Source organism: Limulus polyphemus, unplaced genomic scaffold (assembly GCF_000517525.1).
Source record: "Limulus polyphemus unplaced genomic scaffold, Limulus_polyphemus-2.1.2 Scaffold48, whole genome shotgun sequence".
Classification (NCBI taxonomy): Eukaryota; Metazoa; Arthropoda; class Merostomata; order Xiphosura; family Limulidae; genus Limulus; species Limulus polyphemus.
In genome coordinates, this window is record NW_013665658.1 from 1,362,102 (window position 1) to 1,387,575 (window position 25,474).

The 25,474-nt window shown below is 33.2% G+C and overlaps 1 protein-coding gene across 3 annotated transcripts in view; it reads right to left on the minus strand.

The window, feature by feature from the left end:
- Positions 1-25,474, minus strand: part of LOC106462819 (puratrophin-1-like) — a 132,250-nt gene that overhangs the window by 60,242 nt on the left and 46,534 nt on the right. For all 3 annotated transcript variants that reach the window (XM_022390440.1, XM_013922782.2, XM_022390449.1), the window contains 7 exons: positions 20,828-21,007; positions 15,877-15,997; positions 15,270-15,369; positions 14,484-14,573; positions 11,457-11,573; positions 11,109-11,356; positions 7,949-8,087 (listed from right to left, as the gene is read on the minus strand). In XM_022390440.1, the coding sequence (XP_022246148.1) occupies positions 7,949-8,087; positions 11,109-11,356; positions 11,457-11,573; positions 14,484-14,573; positions 15,270-15,369; positions 15,877-15,997; positions 20,828-21,007 (995 nt within the window). The remainder of the gene's footprint in view (positions 1-7,948; positions 8,088-11,108; positions 11,357-11,456; positions 11,574-14,483; positions 14,574-15,269; positions 15,370-15,876; positions 15,998-20,827; positions 21,008-25,474) is intronic.

Below are 25,474 nucleotides of genomic sequence, written 5' to 3' on the forward strand. Positions count from 1 at the left end.
CCTCGTGTAGCTTTGCGCGAAAATTCAAAACAAACAAACAAAATGTTGTTGTAGTTTTAACCAAAGCTACAGAACGGGATATCTGCGCTCTTTTCACAGCAGGGAATTTAACCCCAATATTTAACACTTTAAGTCCGTAAACTTACCGCCGACTCATCGGGAGACTTAAACAAAATAAATGCGTTAGTAAATGCGTTGCAATAGCTGTACATTAAATTGCAGAAAAAAGCGTTCAAAGTTGAAGTTACGACTAGGAAACCCAAATAACAACTATATTAAGGTCCGTAAATTTCCAACGTCAACATTTATGCATTTTTTATTCCTAATTCTAGCTTTAATAAACCCCAATTAAAATTTTCAGAATCTACACCTTTAAATCCTGCAAACGTCGCGTTTTAAGCCCCAAATACCAAATGAAATATAGCTGCATCAACATTACCTTAAGATCAGACGAGTTAAACTTTTCAAGTACAGAAAGTTTTTTTTTTATCTCGGAACGCCACTCCTCTTCACGAGAGACCACCGGCAGCTAGATAATGACACGAAAAATGCAGTTCATCTGTATAACGACGCAGAACTAAAGGGAGCATACTCCGTCAGTAAAGCTTTGCACAAACGTCACATTTAAGTGACCTTTGACCCCTCAGTGAGTAGGTCATATTTCAACTTTACGTGGGTGTCGTGCTTAGGTAATAAAGGTAAAGCTTACTGAGAAGATGAATACCTCTTACATATGAGATAACATACGAAAACTGCTGTCTCGTGCTGCAATCCCGGAAATTTTGACATCTCCCTTGTTTCGCCTCTTGGTTACTTTGATATACTTGTCTGTTACTTATTGTATTACTTGTAAGATATTCTTAACTCCGTGATATATTAGAATTACTGAAACCTGAAGATATATATACATACAGAAATACATACAATTTACACACACATTTGTTGACTGAAGCACCTGGTCTTATTAATTAATGAACACTGAAATGGAAACTTAAAAAACAGCTACTACATTCAGAACTATGGATCAGCTATTACATCCAGAAGTATGGATTGGCTATTACATCCAGAACTATGGATTAGCTATTACATACAGAAGTATGGGTTAGCTATTACGTTCAAAAGTATGGATTAGCTATTACTTCCAGAAGTATAGATCAGCTATTACGTCCAGAAGTATGGATTAGCTATTACATACAGAAGTTTGGATTAGCTATTACGTCCAGAAGTATGTATTAGCTATTACGCACAGAAGTATGGATCAGCTATTACGTCCAGAAGTATGGATTAGCTATTACATACAGAAGTTTGGATTAGCTATTACGTCCAGAAGAATGGATTAGCTATTACATCTAGTAGTATGGATTAGCTATTACATACAGAAGTATGGGTTAGCTATTACGTTCAAAAGTATGGATTAGCTATTACTTCCAGAAGTATAGATCAGCTATTACGTCCAGAAGTATGGATTAGCTATTACATACAGAAGTTTGGATTAGCTATTACGTCCAGAAGTATGCATCAGCTATTACACCCAGAAGTATGGATTAGCTATTACATAGAGAAGTTTGGATAAGCTATTACGTCCAGGAGTATGGATTAGCTATTACATCTAGTAGTATGGATTAGCTATTACGTCCAGAAGTATGGATTAGCTATTACATACAGAAGTATGGATCAGCTATTACGTTCAGAAGTATGGATTAGCTATTACATACAGAAGTTTGTATTAGCTATTACGTCCAGAAGTATGGATTAGCTATTACGTCCAGAACTACGGATTAGCTATTATGTTTAACTGTCTATGCTTTATGTATTTTAAAGTGGTAAAACTTGCTTTTAAAGTAGAAGTTGAAGAACAAAAACACAAACATCATCCACTCACTGAGTTTCCACGAACACGTGCACACAAACACAGCTATTACGCACCAAAGTTTTATTATTCGAACTGAGTGTATTCGTCATAAAAACTGATATATATTACAATTGATCAGATCATTATCAAGTCTCATTGATAACATCAAATAGGCAGCTCTACTGAGAATAATAATTCTCGTATTAAATATTGCTCTTAAGACTTACCTGAAGATAAACACACGAGTTACGCGTATGAAATACTGGACTGAAGAATAACATATTATACTACATTGTTTAAGCACGTGCTTTTCGATTCACTGCTAGATCATAAGTGATCCAATGATGAGGTTCCCAAAAAGTGAGCATGCGTGTTGATTTCATAAAACGTCACTTTCTAGCACCATAAAAACGTGTAACTTGGCTTTTGTTATTATTATAACATACGAAACATTTCAACATGATATACTATTTTTCAGACAACTATCTTGACCAGTTCTCCCACTATTTTAAACTAATAATCCAGCACACCTTGTTATTTGAAAACGTTAAGTTTCCAGTGCTTCGACAAGCAATTTTCATACACACTTCAGTCATGTGAGAGTCATTAACCTGTATTATTGAAAAAAAAAAAGATAAAATAAATACCGATACATTCGCTACCAGTCGCTATACATAGTAAACTGAGTTTTGCAAAAACGAAAAACAATACTTAACGAACGCAAAGAGTCAGTAGTTGTACACACACACTAGATTATGTTGTTTAATAACAAAGGCCTGCGAATTTAAACTTCATAGAAGTTGTTTTGGTTTTAATAACAGTTTTCCACAATTCAGCTATGCAGATTTCGAAAATAATATTCTTTTTTTTCCATTACGTAAGGATTTTTTTTCAAATCGGGAAGAAAAAACTCTTACTTAGATCAAATTATTATTTCGTTTACTAAAATGAACATTTTTTATTATTATATTTGTTTACAAAAATACAAACAAACTGAAGAAATGGGAAGAACATTGATGTCAAACGAATATGCATCCTCATTTATCCTGGTTTGTGGGGGGGTATCTACGTCATTTAGTCTCAAAACTAGATATAGTCTATCTTTTATGTAGTGCGTTATGACGTTTTGTGAAAAATCTGTATGTGATGGAGAAAAAGTGGATATCATTTTCGGATTCAGCGTACAGGAATTACTGTAGAACATGTAAACATTTCAAAACAATAAAACCATCGCAGGTCTGTGTTATTCAGGTTGCTTGGTAATCTAATGCAGTTCGCTTACTTTACGTTTTACAACAGACTGATTGTCTCAATGCAATCATAATTCCAAATATATTTAGGCTAACTCGGGCACGTGAGTTGGTTGTTCTTTCGGAAGTAAACGATCTTTTAAGTTACTCTTAACTCGAATTCTAAGCCTAAACAGTATTATAACGCTAAAAACAAGTCTAACTTACTATAATTACTTACTTCAGAAAAATGAATGAATAAACTCCCAGACAATCACTTATAATCTCTCCTAACCTCTGAGTAATCCTTTTATGTTGTGTAATAACTTGTTTCTAGAGATAGTAGAATTTCTATAAAACATTTTCGAATAAGCTAACACAGTTGTTGCTTTAGTCAAATATGCTAAACTAACACTACACTAGACGCCTATTAATCGATATGTGATAAAAATTTCATATAAATAATTCTAAAAACAATAACAAAAATTACTTAATAAAATTAATGAAGAAATAGCTACATAACAATGTCAAATCCAATTGTGAGCAACTTAATTTGAATAATTATTTATTCCGTGTTACGTTTATTCTGTGAACTGAAGTTACTGTATTACAATACATTCCGTGTTACGTCTATTCTGTGAACTGAAGTTACTGTATTACAATACATTCCGTGTTACGTCTATTCTGTGAACTGAAGTTACTGTATTACAATACATTTCGTGTTACGTATGTCCTGTGAAGTTGCTGTATCGTATTTAAACACACATTTCAGCTTCAGAGTAGTAACAAAGTATACACTTTCTAGAAACTTTACATAAACCGGAATTGAAGATTTAATTCTTATCTTTAGGTTAGAAAAAAAGTTTTCTAAAGGCCTAGTTAACGTTATGAACCGCTTTATGTTAATCCTATTAATCTTATTTCTCTAGTATTTCAAACGAACAGCTCATAGTGATAAAAGTTGGTGTGTAAACTCAATTAGTAAATTGGTAGTGAGACCCAACAGATATATGACTGACGAATTAGATAATCAAAATATTCTCCTGGGAAAGAAACCTTCTCCCAACAAGTAAAAAAGGGTGACATTTACAAGTCGTGACCTTATCCCCCTACCCCGAGTCTCCTAACAGCGGAATATGACCCCTAGTGACAGGCCTCGTTGCAGGTAATATACAATCTTATCTACCCGGCTAAGACACCTAAAGTAGGGTTAGTTTGCTCCACAACTTTTAAACCTATCCCCTAATTGTTAAGCCTAACTTACTCAAGATTCTTCAGGATGTTACTTAATGAGCGCCCAGCAATGCGGAAAACCATTGTAAATGTCACGAAGTAGAAGCACTCAAAACCAGAAGAATAAAAGCTACCCTATTTAAATTATCTTATCTTTTCCCGACTGAATAACTAATATAGAATTGTGAGAACTTTTTTAGAAGTATCACGGCAAGAACGTCTTCGTTTATCTAATTTTATAATTAAAGTCGAAACTCTGAATAGATAAAAGCATACATATACTCGCATTTCACTTCTTTTTTTGTTTATAATACCTCTTCATTCCTGTAGGTATGTCATTAGGAGTTACGGCTTGTTTAATTTTCACAACACAGTTACTGTGTGTATTGTTACACCTTGTTTAATTATCACAACATAGTTACTACGTGTATTGTTACATCTTGTTTAATTCTCACAACATAGTTACTGTGTGTATTGTTACAGCTTGTTTAATTCTCACAACATAGTTACTGTGTGTATTGTTACAGCTTGTTTAATTCTCACAAGTAGTTACTGCGTGTAGCGATACAGCTTGTTTAATTCTCACAACATAGTTACTGTGTGTAGTGCTACAGCTTGTTTAATTCTCACAACATAGTTACTGTGTGTAGCGATACAGCTTGTTTAATTCTCACAACATAGTTACTGTATGTATTGTTACAACTTGTTTAATTATCACACCATAGTTACTACGTGTATTGTTACAGCTTGTTTAATTCTCACAACATAGTTACTGTGTGTAGTGCTACAGCTTGTTCAATTCTCACAACATAGTTACTGTATGTATTGTTACAACTTGTTTAATTATCACAACATAGTTACTGTGTGTATTGTTACAGCTTGTTTAATTCTCACAACGTAGTTACTGCGTGTAGTGATACAGCTTGTTTAATTCTCACAACATAGTTACTGTGTGTAGTGCTACAACTTGTTTAATTCTCACAACATAGTTACTCTGTGTATTGTTACACCTTGTACTAGATAAATTGCAAATATACATTATAAATATCTATAAACACTAGACTACGTAATCTAAACGTACACTAGTTATCAATAAATAAAGCTATTTTTGCTAGATTATCCGACTGAGGAATCAACGCGTTCTAATGATTACGAGCAAGAACGTAAATTAAACCAGCTGTAACTGGGGTTACAGACACGGAAACGTTAACGTAGGTAAGTAGATCATCGAGACTCTGTTTTAAAAATTCCCCCGTAGACCAGGCAAAATGTTTGTTATAAGTATAGGTTTCATATTAGACGCTCTAGTCTTTAGAACCTGTAACCGTGACAACCACGTGATACTTTTTATTCCGTTAAAGAAGTTGGGGTGCTTGTTGTGTTCATAAGTTGGGGAGCTCGCTCTGTTCGTAAGTTGGGGTGCTCACTCTGTTCGTATTTAATACTTCTCATCTGTGTAATCTTACAAAATTTACGGTAATCTGTCGTATTGACTTTAACCTATTTACGATATTAGAAAACTGATCGTAAAACAATTTTAAATTCCTGACTTGTTTTGTAAATGCTTTACGATATGTTCTAGTGATTTATTTTTTACATATATATAGAAATAATAATGGAAAAGGCTACCGACTAAAAATGAAACCCAACTTGTAGTTAATCATTATATGATATCTTTCAGCGAACTTATTTATGTTTAGGTGTTAATTACATAACCACGTGCGTAATGTCAACAAAACAAGCGCAAAGAAACTGATCCTTTTGTACATTCCTAGTTTCTTACGAAGCCAATGAATGTGGTATCGAATATACAGAAAAAAACAGTTAACTCCTTATTCACTGTTACAAAACTCAACGTCAAACTAAACATTAAATAGCCCATTAAAACGTTTATCTTCACTATGAAATATTTAATCTTAGATTTCTCAATATTTATTTTTCCACTAATATTGAATCTTAGGTTTCTAAACACTTCACTATAGTACGCTAATTCTTGAATTTCCAAGGAAACATTTCTTAACTAGAACTTTCTAATTAAATCTTTCTTCACTAGGACACTGATTCTAAAATTACTGAAGAAACTTTCTTTACTAGAACGCTAATTCTTGGACTTCTAATTAACCTTTCTTTACTAGAACGCTAATTTTTGGACTTCTAGTTAACATTTCTTTACTAAAACGCTAATTCTTGGACTTCTAATTAACCTTTCTTTACTAGAACGCTAATTCTTGGACTTCTAGTTAACATTTCTTTACTAAAACGCTAATTCTTGGACTTCTAATTAACCTTTCTTTACTAGAACGCTAATTTTTGGACTTCTAATTAACATTTCTTTACTAAAACGCTAATTCTTGGACTTCTAATTAACCTTTCTTTACTAGAACGCTAATTCTTGAATGTTTAATGAAACCCTTCGAGTAAAGAACGCTCATTTTTGGACTGCTAATGAAACATTTTTTTACTAAAGTACCGATTCTTGGATTACTTAGGAAATATTTTTATTTTCTCTAGAACGCAAATTATTGGATTTCTAGTTAAATCTTTCTGAAATTTTGATTTATAAGTATATTACTATAGATAAAACTTTCAACCACAGAAGTGAAATGTATTCCAAGTTTTCAATATTAACGTAATGACTTGAACTAAACCAACCTTATTATTCTATTTTATTATCAGGATATTAAAGATTGAAGATTTCTAGGTGAACTCACAGCTGAAAAACCTTTGAAAGGTTAGTCACCGACTTCGACTAAACATTCATTCTGATGTGATATCTCCTATCAACTGTTATATTTTAATATCTTGAAATATTATTCACATCGAATAAAAACTTTCGTGATACAGCTTGCTGAAGGTGAATAACATGCATTCAATTACTACCATGAAGCAAGGGGGTCAGTACCCCTAAGTTTTCGTAATTACAAAGCGGTCTAACATAAGATTTTAGGAATATTAGAATTGGGAACAATTTTTCGTTAGCATAGATTTTTAAACGCGAAGCACTGTTCTCCTTCGTACCTATTTTTTTTTTCAACATTTCACTTCCAAGACTGACTTGTGTGTTTTTTTCCTTCCTGTAAATCAAGTGAACCATGAAGAGAAAAGTAAAAAAAAAAAAAAACAACTTGTGGCTTTAGTTACTGGATCCTTTGACATGTTTCAAACTTCTACAAAGGTGATGAGTATTTCAAAATTATGAAACAATAAATAAAACAAAGTTGATTTTGTTTCATTAATCCTCCCAGCCGTATTATTAAGGTATACTTAATTGCTACGGAAAATTAGTTTCTGTGAATACCTGCATAAAGCTGGGGGGAAAAATACGCCTTCTATTGTGACCTAGTTTCATAGTTCAAACCTTTTTTACGGGAATTTCACAGACATTAGCTAAAAATGTCGTCGAACATCCTACAAATATTTCTTACATATTGAATTATTTGCAATCAGTTTACTTGAAGGTACAAAATGGTTAACAATATTAATTTGAATGTCTTTTTTTTATGATTATATTCTATCGTTATATCTACATACTAAGTACGTTTAAACAGCTGTCGTCTGTACTGGCTGTTACCGACGACGTAGATCTGGTTTGGTGCTTGTGCTATACAAACTACACAATAATAAGGTAACGAACCTGGCCAGACTCTTCTTCAAGAGTTTTAAGGTGAAGATACGTTTCCAACTTCTGTTGACGTTTCTCTGCCAGTCTACGTAATTTTTTTACTGCACGTCGAAGTTCGTTGTAAAGAACAGTCCCTCTGTCCAGCCCTTCCCTACAAAGTGGGTAAACTTGAATCAAGCAATGACAAGAGAGAAAACCAAATCATTAAAACAGGTAAACATTTACTCCTAGTGTGTGGCATGAGGAAAGATTACCGCTTAAAAGACTAAACATCTATATTATGTTTGTGACCTTTTCCTATTTTCCGTACTAAGTGATTCCGGATTTTTAGAAGGATAAACTTTTTAAAGGTCGTAGTTTCTAATCCCGCCCAATCTCATGTTTTACTTCTTCAAAAATAAAACATGCTAACCTTAAAGTTCCTGCACGGATACTTTTGTAGCATCGAAGACCAGGCATGTTTAAGAGTTTTGTATTGAGCACCAGGCATGTTTACTAGTGTTGTATTGAATATCAGGCATGTTTTTTTGTTGTTGTTTTTTAACATCGTGCAAAGTTACACAAGGTCTATCTGTGCTAGCCGTCCCTATTTTAGCAGTTTAAAAATATCATAACCACCCACCGCCAACTCTTGGGCTACTCTTTCACCAACGAATAGTGCGATTGACCGTTACATTACAACGCCCCAACGGCTGAAAGGGCGAGCATGTTTGGTGGGACAGGAATTCGAACCTGCAACCTCAGATTGCGAGCACCAGGCATGTTTACTAATGTTGTATTGAACACCAAGCATGTTTACTAGAGTTGTATTACACACTAGGCATGTTTATTGGTGTTGTATTGAGCATGAGACATGTTTACTGGTGTTGTATTGAGCACGAGACATGTTTACTGATGTTGTACTGAGCAAGAGGCATGTTTACTCATGTTTTATTGATCATTGGGTATGTTCACTAGCATCACATTGAAAACAGGGATGTTTAATGATGATGTATTGAACACCAGGCATGTTTATTAATGTTTTAGTGAACATTGGGCATTTTTACTGGTGTGTATTGAACATCAGGCATGTTTATTATGTTTTAGTGAACATTGGGCATTTTTACTGGTGTGTATTGAACATCAGGCATGTTTATTAATGTTTTAGTGAACATTGGGCATTTTTACTGGTGTTTTACAGGCATGTTTATTCCTGTAGTAATTAATTCCAGGCATGCTTACTTGTGTCTTATTGGATACCAGACATGTTTACTCATGTTGTATTGAAAACTATAATGAACCAGATGTATTGTGTTGTATTGAATACTTGTTGGGTGTTGTGATGAACACCAGGCTTGTTTGACACGTGTTTACTTGTGTCGTTTTGTACAGCAGTGCATTCTACTTTACAATATTATTGATTAAGGGGACCTTTCACACAAAAACTCGTATTTGTTATCTTAACGTTCGCTGTTGTTCTGTGGTTTAAACATTATTATTCTGTGGTCTGAACATACACTATTGTTCTGTGGTGTAAACATACACTATTTTTTAAATTCATCCTTCACACCCATTTTCCTCTGTAATTTCATACTTTTACTTCTGATGTATCTTATACATTGTTTTTTAAATGTAGATTAGCTTAACGAGCTTGGTTCATACGTGGGGAAGTCTTTTAAGGTTTTATCTAGTACATAGCAAGTTTAGTCGTTACGTGTTACTTGTAACGTAAATTAAGTTATTGTACGTCACCACGTACTTCAACTGACCAATAACAAACTGTATCGGATTTTGCTAGGACTAAAAAACCCATGCTAAAAATTAAAACATGGACGAATATGCAGGTCATGTGACAGGTATCAAATTTCGGCCATATTTACCGGGAAAATGTATTTGATTCTACCTCTATTAGGAAATAATGGTTCTGATAATGAACTTATTCAAAGCTGCTATTTTACGGATATGAATATGATACATTTATTATAAAATAATGGTTCTAATAATGAACGTAGCCCCCTAGTGGCACAGCGGTATGCCTGCGGACTTACAACGCTAGAACCCGGGTTTCGATACCCGTGGTGGGCAGAACACAGATAACCCATTGTGTAGCTTTGTGCTTAATTACAAACAAACAATAATTAACTTATTCAAAGCTGCTATTTTAAGGATGTGAATATGATACCTTTATTAGAAAATAATGGTTCTGATAATGAACTTATTCAAAGCTGCTATTTTAAGGATGTGAATATGATACCTTTATTAGAAAATAATGGTTCTGATAATGAACTTATTCAAAGCTGCTATTTTAAGGATGTGAATATGATACCTTTATTAGAAAATAATGGTTCTGATAATGAACTTATTCAAAGCTGCTATTTTAAGGATGTGAATATGATACCTTTATTAGAAAATAATGGTTCTGATAATGAACTTATTCAAAGCTGCTATTTTAAGGATGTGAATATGATACCTTTATTAGAAAATAATGGTTCTGATAATGAACTTATTCAAAGCTGCTATGTTTTAGAGTGCTAGCATTTTATAAAACATGTTATTTTAGTTTCACGTGCCAAAATAAACACACATAACGAGATCAATGAAATTATTCTCATATATATTCACCACTTCTAAGTGTAAAAATGTTTGTAGACAGATTCGACCCATGACAATGATTTTATCAAACAAAATCAGATATTATGTTTGATCTCATTAATTAGCTTTCAATGCACGACATAACAAAAGAATAGCTTTAATTTACTCATGTAAACATGTAGGCGTTGATAACTTATGTTTCAATTTTATGATACGTTTCTTTATATATATATATATGTATATAGTAGCTGGAGCACCCGTCTCCTGGACGGGAGATACGTAAATTCATGATTAATGAAAGGTTATCTTAGGACATGAAAAGTTGCTTCCCTTATACGTAATTGTAAAAACTGCAAAACACAAAATGTGAAATCGTAAATTTGCATGTATCTCCGCATGGATCCAATGAACATCCATACCAATTTTGGTGAAAATCCATCCACACCCTTCGAAGTAGTTACATGGACATATAACAGAAGGTATTATAATATTTATATAAATATATGTACTAATACATACGTACGTTAAGTAGAAGGTGTTACAGCAATAAATATTTATACATTTGTACAAATTATGGCAGCGACAGACGTTATTTTCTTACTTGTAATCAACGTTATGGGGTGTACTACTTCGAAAAGAATCGAGTTTTTTCAGAATATTTTCTCCATCTTCTTCCAGATGGCGCAACCGTTCATCTTGAAAGGTCTGGCCGACGACTTTCCTGTGCTGTTCAAGCAGCTGGCTTGTTAGAGATGCCGTGGAAGGCAGGCGACTGGTCCGGAGTTCTTGTAGGACACCCACAAGGTGACGTCCATAGAAATGACAACCAGATAGAAAGGGTTCGATGCACTAGTAAAATATCAAACAAACATTACCACTTTCCAAACTTAAGGTTTTACACGCGTAACGAAAAGAGTTAAAGAACGCATAATAATTATTAATAGCTTACCTTTCTGAATGTCACCCAGTCTTTGTGGTCATAGACATAACTACCGCCCATCTGCGAAATTAATTGTTCTTTCTTGATAAACTTATGAAGCTTTACCCAACTTCTTACCACCTCATACTGAAAAAGAAAATACACATAGCATGAGTCAACAAAAAGGGAGGACCGATTAATGTGCCTTGTGTTTAATTCTAATTGATCTGAAACCTTGACACACCAGGAGTGGAGATATAAAATATAAAACAACCCATTAACTAACTAGTGTGAGGTATCAACCCTCTCACCGAGCACCTTACTACGTCTTCCACCTAAAATTGAGTTAGAACACCTATCGCCACGATAGGACCCTCGACTTGTTGTATGATAGTTTATATAAGAAGTCTTCAAGTAATTTGTCCGATTATATTCCATTTTTGGCAGAGAGAACTTTCAACTTCTATGAGTTCACAGAGATCGGTGCACGAGTGCTGTAGTGATTGTCATGTTCAAGTTCCTCCCAATCATTTGAATTCTGCTGACCCAGATGATGACTGAAGTCACTGTCATGTTCTTCAACTTAAAATATCACAATGATAACATATTAAATTCTTTCATTATCGTCTTGGAAAAGTCCTCGTCCATCAGGGTGAAAATACAACAATCTGGAGTAGGAAAAATCTCCAACAACATTCAGATAGACTCTTAGAAGTCTTTCGTTTTGTTGAAGGAAATAAGTGAAAATAACACTCCTAAACCCACTTCCAGTGGCTTTGAACACCACTAAAATGTGGTTTCCTGTTTACATTTGAAATAAAGAGTTTTTTGGACTAACTGCCAAGCTGCCTTTTGAAAGTTTTTATAATGTAGTCTGCGTCGTGCTGTTGTGGGTAAGCTAGTTCTGGCCTCTGTCGAAGAAACCAGTGATTTGGGGCACAGCCTTATATCTGTTGCAGTTTACAAGTTTATCCACTAATATTTTATCAGTCATTCATAGTTTTCATTGTCGCAAACATAATCCTTTCCATTACTGACAGACGTAGAGAAAATGTGTCTTTTAAAAAATCCAGTAAAGAAACAACTTTTAATAATGAAGTTTGTGTTAGATAAGCATCTATCATAATGCTCCTTTCAAAGTCGGAAAGATCCTTGCTCTTATCCAATATCTACAGATTAGTTATAATACTGATACATTTTTTACACGGCCCAAAATATTACCTTAAAAATTAATCCATCATAACATTTTGCATATGCAAATGAACGGATGGTGTATTCTACACGTGAGTATAAGAGGTCCCAAAAAAGTGTGCGTTCAGTGAATCTTTTGGATTAGCAACCAGAGTTTTATGTTTTGGTTGATTTGGCTATGTAACGAAACAGTACATTACAAAGCGTTTAGACACAAAGCTTCCTCTTCTAGTTACCCATGGTAGCATAGCATTTGCAGACATAGAAAATAGTTCCATTTCACAAATACCACTTAGCTTTATTGAGTTATGAGTGGATTGTACTTAGTGTATTGAAGTATGAGTAGATTCTACTTAGTATCTTGAGGTATGAGTGATTTTACTTATCTTTATTAAAGTATGGGTGATTTTACTTAATTTTATTGAGGTACGAATGGGTTCTATTTAGTTTATTTAAGTACGAGTAATTTTACATAGCTTTATTGAGGTATGAGTCGGTTCTACTTACCATTGCTGAGGTAGAAGTGGACTTTACTTAATATTATTGAGCTCTGAATGATTTTATTTAGTGTTACATATACATGAATGTTTCAATTTAAGAATAGCACGAGTGATAAATTTAGTTATTTTTGGAAGCGATAGTTTATTGTAAGTTTGTTTGCGTAACTGTTTACGAATCATGCGTTGTTTAGTTCACTTGTTGAGAATTGGTGATTCTTATATTATTACGTCATGTTACTAGAACCTTCTAAGTTTTCTAATTGTTTTAAATGAGTATTATTGAATCGTAATATCTTGTAGTGTGTGGAACGTTCTAGGCTTCTGTCGGGTTATATATACACGTCCAAAATGGAGTTCGAGATAGGTAAATACATCTCGACTACATGATTGTGAGTTTAGCCATATAGAGCGTATAGTGGGTTTTTTTTAATGTGAAACTATCACACATTGTACTGTAATAAGAGAGTAAAGAAGAATATATCGTCTCGTCAATTGTGCTCTAAAGTAACTGAACCAGTATGTGGACTTTGACGAAAAACAGACAATTATTTAAAGCTCAGGATACAACTGTGGTAACCAACATTGTAACGAACATTTTTATATACCTTTGACTTGTTTTAACAGATTATTGCAAAACAAGTGGACTGCGTGCTGTTTGTTTATTGTTGAAGTTTATCGTGAACAAGTCACAGACACCTATTGTGGAGAATCCGGCCCATACATACACTTAGCTTTATTGAGGTATGAGTGATTCTACTTAGCTATATTGAGGGGTTAATTCCAGGTTAGAGCATAAGATCACGAGATTTTAGCAAACTAGTAACACTGAGATAAACCAGTACCTAAAATTTGCGATTCAAAGCATTTTACAATCGGTGTTTGTTTATATTTAATATTAATACATAAATAGCATAAATTAAAAGTTGGTGAACTTTTTCGGTTTTTACTTTCTTCAGTTGCACTGCTAAAAGCAGCAACCGGCAACTTTTGAAAATAAAAAATCAATAAATTAATATCGCATTTTTCATTTTTGATGAAGGCGATAATCAACTTTAGATAAATGTTTGTTTGTTTGTTTGTTTTTTTATTCTACTCGATATTTCAGCTTACGCCTTTTTCAAGTCAGCACTGAAAACTTTAAAAACATAATAAAATTAATGTAATGTTTCTTTATTGTTAAGGGCAAAGCTGCGTAAAGCGCTATTTGCTGTGCCTAACTCAGGAATCAAGTCCCAAATTTTAATGTTATGAGCCCTCAACTTTACCTGGAATGTTTATGTGATGAATACACTTTTTCGTTATAGATATACTTTTCTACCATTATAAATAAAATAAACACGCAGAGACTACTTTCCAGACGTTTTACCTTGACTTGACTCTTCAGAAAGTAACGCCGATCACATTCTTCTTCCTTCATCCATATCACTAAGGAGTTGATAGCGTTATTGATGTTCATCTGAAAATAATTATATCACTAAGGAGTTGATAGCGTTATTGATGTTCATCTGAAAATAATTATATCACTAAGCAATTGATAGCGTTATTGATGTTCATCTGAAAATAATTATATCACTAAGCAGTTGATAGCGTTATTGATGTTCATCTGAAAATAATTATATCACGAAGGAGTTGATAGCGTTATTGATGTTCATCTGAAAATAATTATATCACGAAGGAGTTGATACTGTTATTTATGTTCATCTGAAAATACGTATATCACGAAGGAGTTGATACTGTTATTGATGTTCATCTGAAAATAATTGTGCTATTATAATTCACTAATTCTTCTGTTTACTAAGCTCTCCATCATTTTATATGTGATTATATGGAGGTGATAGTTTATTAAATTTTATATTTCAGTTAATATAAGACTACCATAAAACCTCACGTATATCGAAACATAAAATATTGTCATTCATATATTAATCCTATAATAACACGATAATCTGAAGCCTACAATAATTTAAAGTGTACTGTATTCCAAATTAAACAAGAATATGAAACAAGTATCCTGATTTACACAAGAACTTGAGTAACAGCGCAATGAAATTATAATAATTGAAATAAGTCACATATCATCTCATTCAATATTTCCAGAACTACATATTAGCCATAGCAACACAATAATACTATAAACATAGACAAACCATACCCCGACTAAACATAGTGTCTCATCCAGTTCTGTTAGGTCGGGGTCCTCAACTTCCCGAACATCCACAAGTACTAGGAATCCTCGACAAATAACTTCCTTCCTAGAAATCGAAACAAAATAAATATATGTTTTTTCTTTGTTAAAAAAGATAAATAAAACACGGTCTATTACTAAAAAAAAAACTTAATTGGTTTTACTTGAGCTAACGTTTCGCCATTACAGCTTCATTGGGGCAAACAAAACACTTGCTAACTGATTTAGGCTTATAAAAAAATACTTTAAAATAATTCGAGTCTGCGTAATAAAATGGACTCCACATTCTCTTTTTTAACAATGAATACAACTCTGAAATTTGCACTAAAAGCTTTAAACTCTCATGTTTTTCATACATCGGGTATACCATCAGCTATTATATTATTATTTATATCGATAACTTAGTAAATTTGCTTCTATATGTAATTGCACTAACAGTCACGACACTTCTTCGTCTGGAAACACTCTTGAAAGGTAGTTTGAAGAGTAACAACACAAGCTATAAATGCGGTTGTTTTCAGTCGTTTAGTTTGATACCATTGCATGAAACCTGATATAGTTGTAATAGACGTACCTAGGGATAGTATGAAAATACATCAACAACTGGGCCACCTGTAGCGCAGTAACATCACGATGTTTCTGCCATGTATTTAAGTTCACGACGATAACACTTCTACCAGTAACGTCACGACATCCTGTAATGATACATTATATATACTTGCAAATTCTACTTTTAGTGCTTAAACCTATTGCAAAAGAAAAATACTACTCCAACAATCAATCCTTTACCATCTTGTATTCTTAGTGCTTAAAACTATTGTAAAAAGCACTACATCGATAACCAATCCTTTACCAGCTTCTTTTCTTAGTAGAGTAAAAATGGCGAACACGGTGGTAAAAACAAAGAACACTTACTAACGTAAACTTATGTTTTAAAGTAAACTATCTAGTCAAATACCGAAAACAAATCACATGATGACGAGTATTGCCGTTCAAGTATATTTAATTTACATTCCAAAAATAACAGTGTATTTTTTCATCAGTTGCGTATCATTGATTATCATAATATTTAGTCCTTAAACCCATAATAATATCTCACGAGTTTCGGTCCGCTTAGGAGATTTGAGTTAGTCCTAAGTCCATATACCAAGTTCACAGTTCAAAATAACTTTTAAAATAAAACTACAATATATGTTTTGTTTTGTTTTGTTTTTTTTGTATTTTAACATATGTATTATCTACTTGGCCTTAAAACATAAAGAAAAATAAACGTTTATTACTACCAAATATTTTTTATCCTTTGTACAGTCGAAAATTTGTGTAGTAATGTCCGCACTATGTTTTTCTACTTCCTGACCTAGAATACAGTGAAAATGTTCAAGAATTCTATTTAAATCTCTTTCAAAATGCACACGTACTTTTGTTCATGATAACATTTGATTTTTCTTCGTAGTTTTTACTAAAAATGTGGTGATTAAATAATTACTTCGAAACTAATGAAATAACTGAAGATTAGTGCACTTTGGAGGTACAGACAGATTCGTTTTAGTTAAATTTTATAATTTTCGTAATCATAATGGTTTCCCTTCATTTTTGATGGGGTTTTATACTAGTATGTAACTTATATAAAAGCCAATGTGTGTCATGACACGCTTGATAAGCCTAAAGTAAGGACGTAGTGTGGATCACCTGGCTTAGAGCTAAATACATAAAATTCATCATGAAAGTAGAAATATCAATTCAATTTTAAGCTTAAATCGTTTCTGAATTAAGCCATTTTCTGTTATATCACCAACGTTTTTAATAACAAACAAACCTCTTTAATCAACGGAGACTCTAAATTAAGAAATCAACAAATATTTTTCCAGTTTTAATGTCTATACATTTTATTTTATACTTTCAGTACACAGACTAACAACAATATTAGATTATACTTTTGTTGCTAAGCAACATAACATAAAAGCCATTTTTGGAACTTAGTGTTACGAAAACGCACTGGCTTTTCTATATATTAGAAGTTGTTAATCTAACTGAGTTTTACCAATAACTATTTTATGAATACGCCACAAATTCATTTCATGAATAATCTTAATTTTGATTGGCTCACAAATGAATTTATCAAAGTTTGACTGCCTCAACTGCACTTTTCTGCCTCTTTATTGGTCAAGCTTGATTTCGCAGAAATTATTTATTTCAGTAAGCGATGAAATGTGAGGTTAGGGTATACTATGGGGTGGGGTGGTAGTATCTGCCCCCGTCATTTTTGACGGGCTAACCTAGTATATTATAGTTTTCTAAGTTTGTATACTAAGCGAACAATATAAAACTACTTTAATAATGAAGTTAAACTAATACATTTAACAAAGTTATCAGGAAAGGAAATAGAACACGCTTAGAAGGAGCAGTAGGTTGATAGGTATAAAAAAGATAGGAGGTTTTTATTTTATATTCTAGCTTGTTAATATCAGTAATTTGAGTTCCTAATTCGTAAGAAACTATAGACTTTGTATTTTGACATCACACACATCTAATTTGAACCAATGCTGCATTCAACATACCACGTGACACACAAAAATCGATATTTAGGTGTGTTCTTATAATATTTATTTTTAAATTGAGAAATTAACTAATGCATAATACCAAAATTTCAATTATAGTCTACAGAGTCTACAGTTTGATACCAAACTTATTAACATAAATTCATAAAACAGAAGTTCAATATAATTTTGAATGTAAGTCAACAAACGCGATGGCATGGCCTTTGACCCGTAACGATAAGGTTAATAAACATCTTCATTGGTACTAAACTTAACCAAAGGGGAAAAAATGCAAACTGAGAACTAGGTACACTGAAAGTAATAGAAATAGTTATATTATAATATACATTTCGACCAACAATGTCAACAAAAGCAACACTAAAGAAAGAATAGGAAAAACAACTTATTTACTGATCCTATCAACAATAGTTTTCTGTTTTATTGACGGCTGTATGTTACATCTAACTGACTATACTATGGTTAATTTTCCAAGTATTTTTTTACAAAATTTCAGTTACGTACACGCCTAATGCTGTTATATTTATATTAGCTCTCCGTGTTTCTCCTGATAATGAAACAAGCGCCTTTATTTGATCCAGAAGTCAGCCAACACAATACCTCTCTCCTCTCATTCTGTTCGTAATATTCTCATTCGTAAATGTGCTGTGAAGTTTGTTATGCGGTAAACATTAAACTTTACTAACTAACTGCCTCGTTCAGTTATAACCACAATTTATGAACAAATGTTTAACACTTGTAGTTTAATCTATTTTAATATTCACTTTAATTAAAATTTTAAGTTGACTTTTTCTTGAAATCTTAGATTGATTATCCTAATACAAAGTAAATCTTCAATGTTTATGAAGTTATATTATAATAGATAATAAATAAATTACACATTAGATAAAGTTACTTCGTGCACAAAATACCAAGAATACCGACACCGTAAATAAAATACAATCAAGCTAAAACTATAAAAATAATTTCCTTCAAACACGATGAAAAGAAAATTACAACAAAGGAAAATATGACGATTAAAGTAATTAACAAAAAGTAATGTAGTGTAACACACAAAAATGTCATAATATTAAAAAAACACATATATATAAATACATAGGCTGCATTAAGTATATTAAGAGTTAAAACTATTGGTGGTCATGTGCAATACAGTAAATACCCTACAAGTTTAAATCTTTCAAAACCGTTGAAGAAATAGAAAAGATGTCAGCATAAAATACGTCACAATTTTATCGTTTAAAATATTAGTCCTAACAAAATAAATATCAATCTTGATTAAACAACCTAACGTAGTATTAAAGTGTTTAGAATAGAACATGTTTCTTTGGGTCATTTTACACCCACCCTCCCCATGTTTCAGTGGTAAGCCTAAGGAGTTAAAATGCTAAAATCCATGGCTTGATTCCTGCAGTGAGCGCAAATAGCCCATTGTTCAGTTTTTTGCTTAAGTAAACACAAATAAACTTTAGGTTATCTTACCGAGTACATCTTAAACTTATTTATTTTACAATAAATAAAAACTTATTATTCTGCAACGTGTATACTTTACCGTACCATTTGAGATAAACGTGTGTTATCCATAAAATTGAAACAGGGAATTGCAGCTGTATTAATCTAACGTTTGAAAAACGTACTCATGGCGATTATATGGAAACTGGTGGCGGCCTCTACTTTTAAATAACAAATACAGAAACGCTTTTACTGATGAGTTTATATTGAATACCAGGCGCTGTATATATAAATAAATAAATAATCAAAATTTAACCAACTGGTGTCAGTGCAAGTTATTGTCGTGTAAACAAAGAAAATGCAACAAATCTTTGTATTGTTACGTTTTCCATTAATAACATGTTTTCAAAAAGTAGGACTAATACGAAATTTAAGCGGAAATCTTTTGTTTTACTTTATAAATAAAGTGTTTCAAAACAGTAATCCATAATCTTCACTTTATAACAGCTTGTAGGTATTGATAATTTAGTATCTTTCAGGCTCACTCATTCAATATCAACACTATTTCAACAAGCTGTACTTCCGCAGGTTCCCGAAATTGTTCTGTTTCAAGAGTAAATAAAATCAAAATCAAGAATAACAAATATTTTTATTTCTTGCTTTTGAAGTTCCTATGTCATGCTGTGTTGTAGCCTACATCGTGCATAATTATTCTCATGACTTATTGCATGCGCACGTTTTACTGACAAACAGTACAAATTGTAATGTTAAGCGTCCCTTATGTGACATCACTTTAGTGTTTACTGACTGCCTGATAAAAAACATACTACTGTATAATGGTGCGAGTGGTTAAAACAGGTGACCCCCATCAGGCGGCCTTCTGCCCCTTTCGGGAAAATAACTGTTCACGTGAAATTCATGTATTTTTGAAAAAAAGGTAATCTTTTCAGCAACTTTCGAACATTCAGCTATGAATCTGCACATAACAGACCATGTCAAGACGTTCTTGATGAATTACCGATCTCACCCATGATCCAGAAGTTATAAGATTCACTAATGTTTGATGGAACCCCTGCGATGGTTTGTGTCAGAAACAAGAATATTGGTAAACTTCTCACAAATACAAATATCTGTCCAAGATCTTCTAACTAATTATAAGAGTTTCCAGATTATGGCATTTTTGTTTACCACCTGGGCGTTTCCAGACCATTAAGATATTTGTTGTTATGTTCAAACTTTCCAAAAATAATAAATTTCAAGACTTTAACAAGATATTAAGGTAGTTGTAATGAACTCCATTTTAGTTTGCCAATATATCGAAGGAATTCCTCATGAATTAAAGCGGAGTTTGTAAGGGCATTTAAGTATTTCTCATTAATTTCAAAGCTTAAATGGTATAGGTAATTTTTCTTTAGTAAACCGTCAGATTTACACTTCACAAAACCAATTGCTTTTCATTTTAGGTAAAAGAAGTGAATAAGTAACAGCGTTACTGACATTTAAACTTGCAGAATCACTTACCAGGAAGCACGGCTATTTCCGAATCTCGTAGTTCAACGCTAACTTCGGTGATACTGGCTGGATGAAATAACGTGCTGTCGTTGTGACCGTCACCAAGTTCTCTCGCTTGGCCATTTGATGTTGACATTAAAGATGGTGGCTCATTCGCTGAGCTAGAATGATATTCTGTATCGTAATGACCTGTACAAAAAAAAAGAATCATCTTACACATTTCTGAAACTAATATAACAGTTTGCATAAATCACAAGGATCGCATGAATGTTATAAGCCCTTGGATTTTAGGTGTTTAGCAAGGAGACTGCAAATTTGATGAGTTTAAAAAAAAACTTAATGAGTACCTGCGCTAATCATGAAACCATAAAATAAATCATGGAATACGTCAATGTTAACCGTGCTACATCGAAACGAATAGTGATAACCTGAAACGTTTACAAGAACTTCTAGTCTCAAGAACACGTGTGAGGAGAGTAAATCAAGTTCAGAAGCGAGACGGTGTTTTGTACCTACACGTAACTCGAAACTTGCAGTGAGCATTTTTCTCATCATCGGTGTTTAGGTCCTTTTAATTTATTTTTGCAAGGGAGGTATATCTGGTTTATGTGTTTCGTATGTTCGTGCAGAGCTACACATGGCTAGCTGTCCCTGATAGACTAGAGGGAAGGCAGCTAGTCAACACCACCTAGTGCTAATTCTTGAGCTGCTCTAATCGAATAGTAGGTTTTCGACGTCATACCCACTGACCTAAATTGTGGTGCACGATTTTACGGAAACGAGACGCGAATCATGAACTTTCAGCTGCACAAAAGCACGTTAACCACTAGGTCACGGTCAGTCCAGTATTTCTGGAGTGCTTGGTCAGTTTTTGTCACAAAAGGTAATGGGTCATTTCAACCTTTAATTACTGTCACTCGACACATCTTGTAGCAGCTACTGGACAGAGAATAACTCGATACTGGTGTCAGTGAATCGCTTGACCCTCTAATAAGCACTGGTTCAAAGAGTTACTAGAAACATCATCTAACAACTATTGATCAATGAACCATCCAACACCGACGTCCACCCTCCCTCAGCGTTAAGATTCAGGGGACATATAACGCAAAATAAGCTGTGTTCGGGGTTAGATACCCACGAAGAGCGTAGTATAGATAGCCCATTGGGTAGCTTTGTGCTTAAAAACAAAAAGATAAAAAGCAAGATCAGCAAGCTAATTTTTCGATTATAGGTCCCAATATCGCTCTGTTTCAAGGTATGTAAACAGTTAACGTTGCTTTTAAAACCTCTACCTCTTTAACAAAACATAATTACTAAATAAGTACTTTACGCTCAATATCAATTGTTACTACACTGACGATTCCACATGTTAACATCACTTCTTGTTTGAAGTGTGGCATTTCACATGTTAACATCATTTCTTATTTAAAGTGTGACATTTCACATGTTAACATCACTTCTTGTTTGAAGTGTGACATTTCACATGTTAACATCATTTCTAGTTTAAAGTGTGACATTTTACATGTTAACACCATTTCTAGTTTAAAGTGTGACATTTCACACGTTAACATCACTTCTTGTTTGAAGTGTGACATTTCACATGTTAACATCATTTCTAGTTTAAAGTGTGACATTTCACATGTTAACATCACTTCTTGTTTGAAGTGTGACATTTCACATGTTAACATCATTTCTAGTTTAAAGTGTGACATTTCACATGTTAACATCACATCTTGTTTAAAGTTTGACATTTCACATGTTAATATCACTTCTTGTTTGAAGTGTGACATTTCACATGTTAATATCATTTCTAGTTTAAAGTGTGACATTTCACATGTTAACATCACTTCTAGTTAAAGTGTGAAAGTAGTTCTAGGAAGTGACGCTGTATTGTAGAACGGAAGTGTTATTTCATGGTACTTTGATAATAATCACATCAGATCTTGCAGACCTCCTCTATTCTATAATACACATAAAAAGCTCTTGTTCTCACATTGTTTAGTATATTAATAATAGCCAAAAATCTCTTATGAGCCTGGCTTTTTTTTATCAGCAAATTTCACTTTGGTTATATTTCAACTACAAGCATATAGTCCTTAGTTATATGGTATTAGTTATAGACTCGGTAACAGCCTCCTCTTTGAATATTGTTTGGAAGGTAATCTTGTGATGTATTTAAACAAAAAATAACGTGTTTTTAGTGTAGCGCTTTTAATCGTTTCGTTTGTTTGCTTGTTTGTGTAAGTGCAAAGCCACATTGGGCTACCGCTGTGTCCATCGCAAGGAGTCGAACCCTAGATTTTAGCGTTGTAAGCCCATAAATGTATCGCTGTCCATTCAAGGAACTAATTGTTTCGTATTATTGTCTAAAAATATGTAACAGTATAAATTTATTTAAAGGTAATTGTGTATTACTTTATGAATTATTAACAAACACGCATACACTGTATCAGTTAGGATCAATCAGGAAACTAAACTGTATCAGCTATAACTAATCAGGAAACTAAACTGTATCAGCTATAACTAATCAGAAAACTAAATTGCATCAGTTATAATCAATCAGAAAGCTAATCAGCATCAGTTATAACCACTCAGAAAACTAAATTGCATCAGTTATAACTAATCAGAAAACTAAATTATATCAGTTATAACCAGTCAGAAAATTAAAATGCATCAATTATAACCAATCAGAAAAGTAAGCTGTATCAGTTATAACCAGTCAGAAAAGTAAGCTGTACCAGTTAATAACCAATCAGAACATTAAGCTGTGTCAGATGTAGCTAACCAGAAAACTAAAACTATTTATTTGAGAAAAGTAATAACAACGTTAACAATAATCGTTGAAAATGTTATATTAATAACTTGAGCTACTTTTATTTATATATTGTTAATTACCTATAAGCCCTATAACTTGAAATGATAAATAAAATAGGAACAGTCTGGGTCATTAGTCGAATAAATATCGTGTGAAACCAGTCTTATCTTCACATCAAAGTTGTTTAAACTGCGGCTAAAGCCTCATTTAGAAAGAACGGAAAAAATTAGAAATTCAACGGAGCTGTTTCGTACGGTCTCCACATCAGGATCGGCATGGCGAAGGTTTGTCAGACAGTTTGTTTCTTGAATTTTGTTTAAATCTACTCGAGGGCTATCTGCGCTAGCCGTCCCTATTTTGAAGTGATAGATTAGAGGGAAAGTAACTAGTCAACATCATACAACCCCAAATCTTGGGTCACTCTTTACCAACGAATAATGAGATTGACCGTTACATTATAACGCCCCAACGGCTGAAAGGGCGAGTATGCTCGGTGAAAGGATTCGAATACTTGTCGAACAATATAATATGATAGACATTACATGAAAGAAAAAAAAAAGATGCAAGCGCTTTAGACACTATAAGTAGAGACAACGGAAATACTTCTGTGAATAAACAGCGACGTCATCGAACGCTACTACTCGGACTTTAACACCCATAGCAGAAATATTTTGCAATAATTTGACTTCTAGAAATTAACAATAACAACCAAGCGAAACTAAAATACATTTAGTTTTAAATAAAATAGACCCTTCAACATTTTGACAGTAGCACCACAATCGTCCTTTTTGAGTTCGTGTTTCCAGTGTTTTCCAGAAGTATAAAATGCCAAATTTAAAAGTTAAGATAATATATTCACAAGACTATGAAACAACCTAGTTTAAAAGATAAATAAATATCATAGAAATGCTGATATTAAATACTGCCTGTTTGAATAACTGATTACGCTAAACTAAAATGTAAAAACTTTGAGATATATATTGAATCCGAGGAAGTAATATCTAGATAAATGAAAATTTGTTTGCAAGAAGATTAACCAATGTCCCTGGAAAAAATAGGGGTAGTTTGTTTGTTGTTAAGCGCAAAGCTACACGATGCTGTGTCCAACAACGGTATCGAAACCTGGTTTTCATCGTTATAAGCCTTCAGACTTATCGCTGAGCCACTGTGAAGGGGGGGGGGGGCAAATAGGAGTAGAGTAAGACACGTCACGGCAGTCTTGTTGAGTCGCGTGCGAGAATGACCTGCATAGAAATGACATTAGAAAGCACACGCCAGTATGTGATACATTTATTCACCAGCCATCTTTGTTCCTCCGCCTCATAGGTGTGACATTTTATTTTCTTTTAATGTCACCAGAATTGCACCACATCTTCCACGAAATATCAAGAAATTAGGTGTTATTTTTGTGAACACAGAATAATTTTTATTGTTTTCTCAACAAAGGTCTGAACCTCTATTCTTGTTACGATATAAAGAAAGATCGCGGTTTTTGGTGTGACGTCATTGCAGTATTCTAGGAAATAATCATGATAAGTTTATGACATTCATAAATCATTCTTGTTCATGAAACGCAATGTCTAAGCTCGTTACGTTTATATGGAAATTCGATGATAAAAACGAGAGTATGAAGGTGAAATATTTTTGTCGCGATGATAAAAATACTACTACCAGGGGTATTAGCTTGAAATATTTTTGTCGTTTGGAAAACGGATGGAACGAAATGTAGAGTAAAACCACTAACGATCTTTATTCTGGATTGACGTATTAAATTACACAGCGTGGAAAAAAGCACCTGCAGGTTTTCCAAATCAGTGCTAATTAAATTTTATAGAATTTAA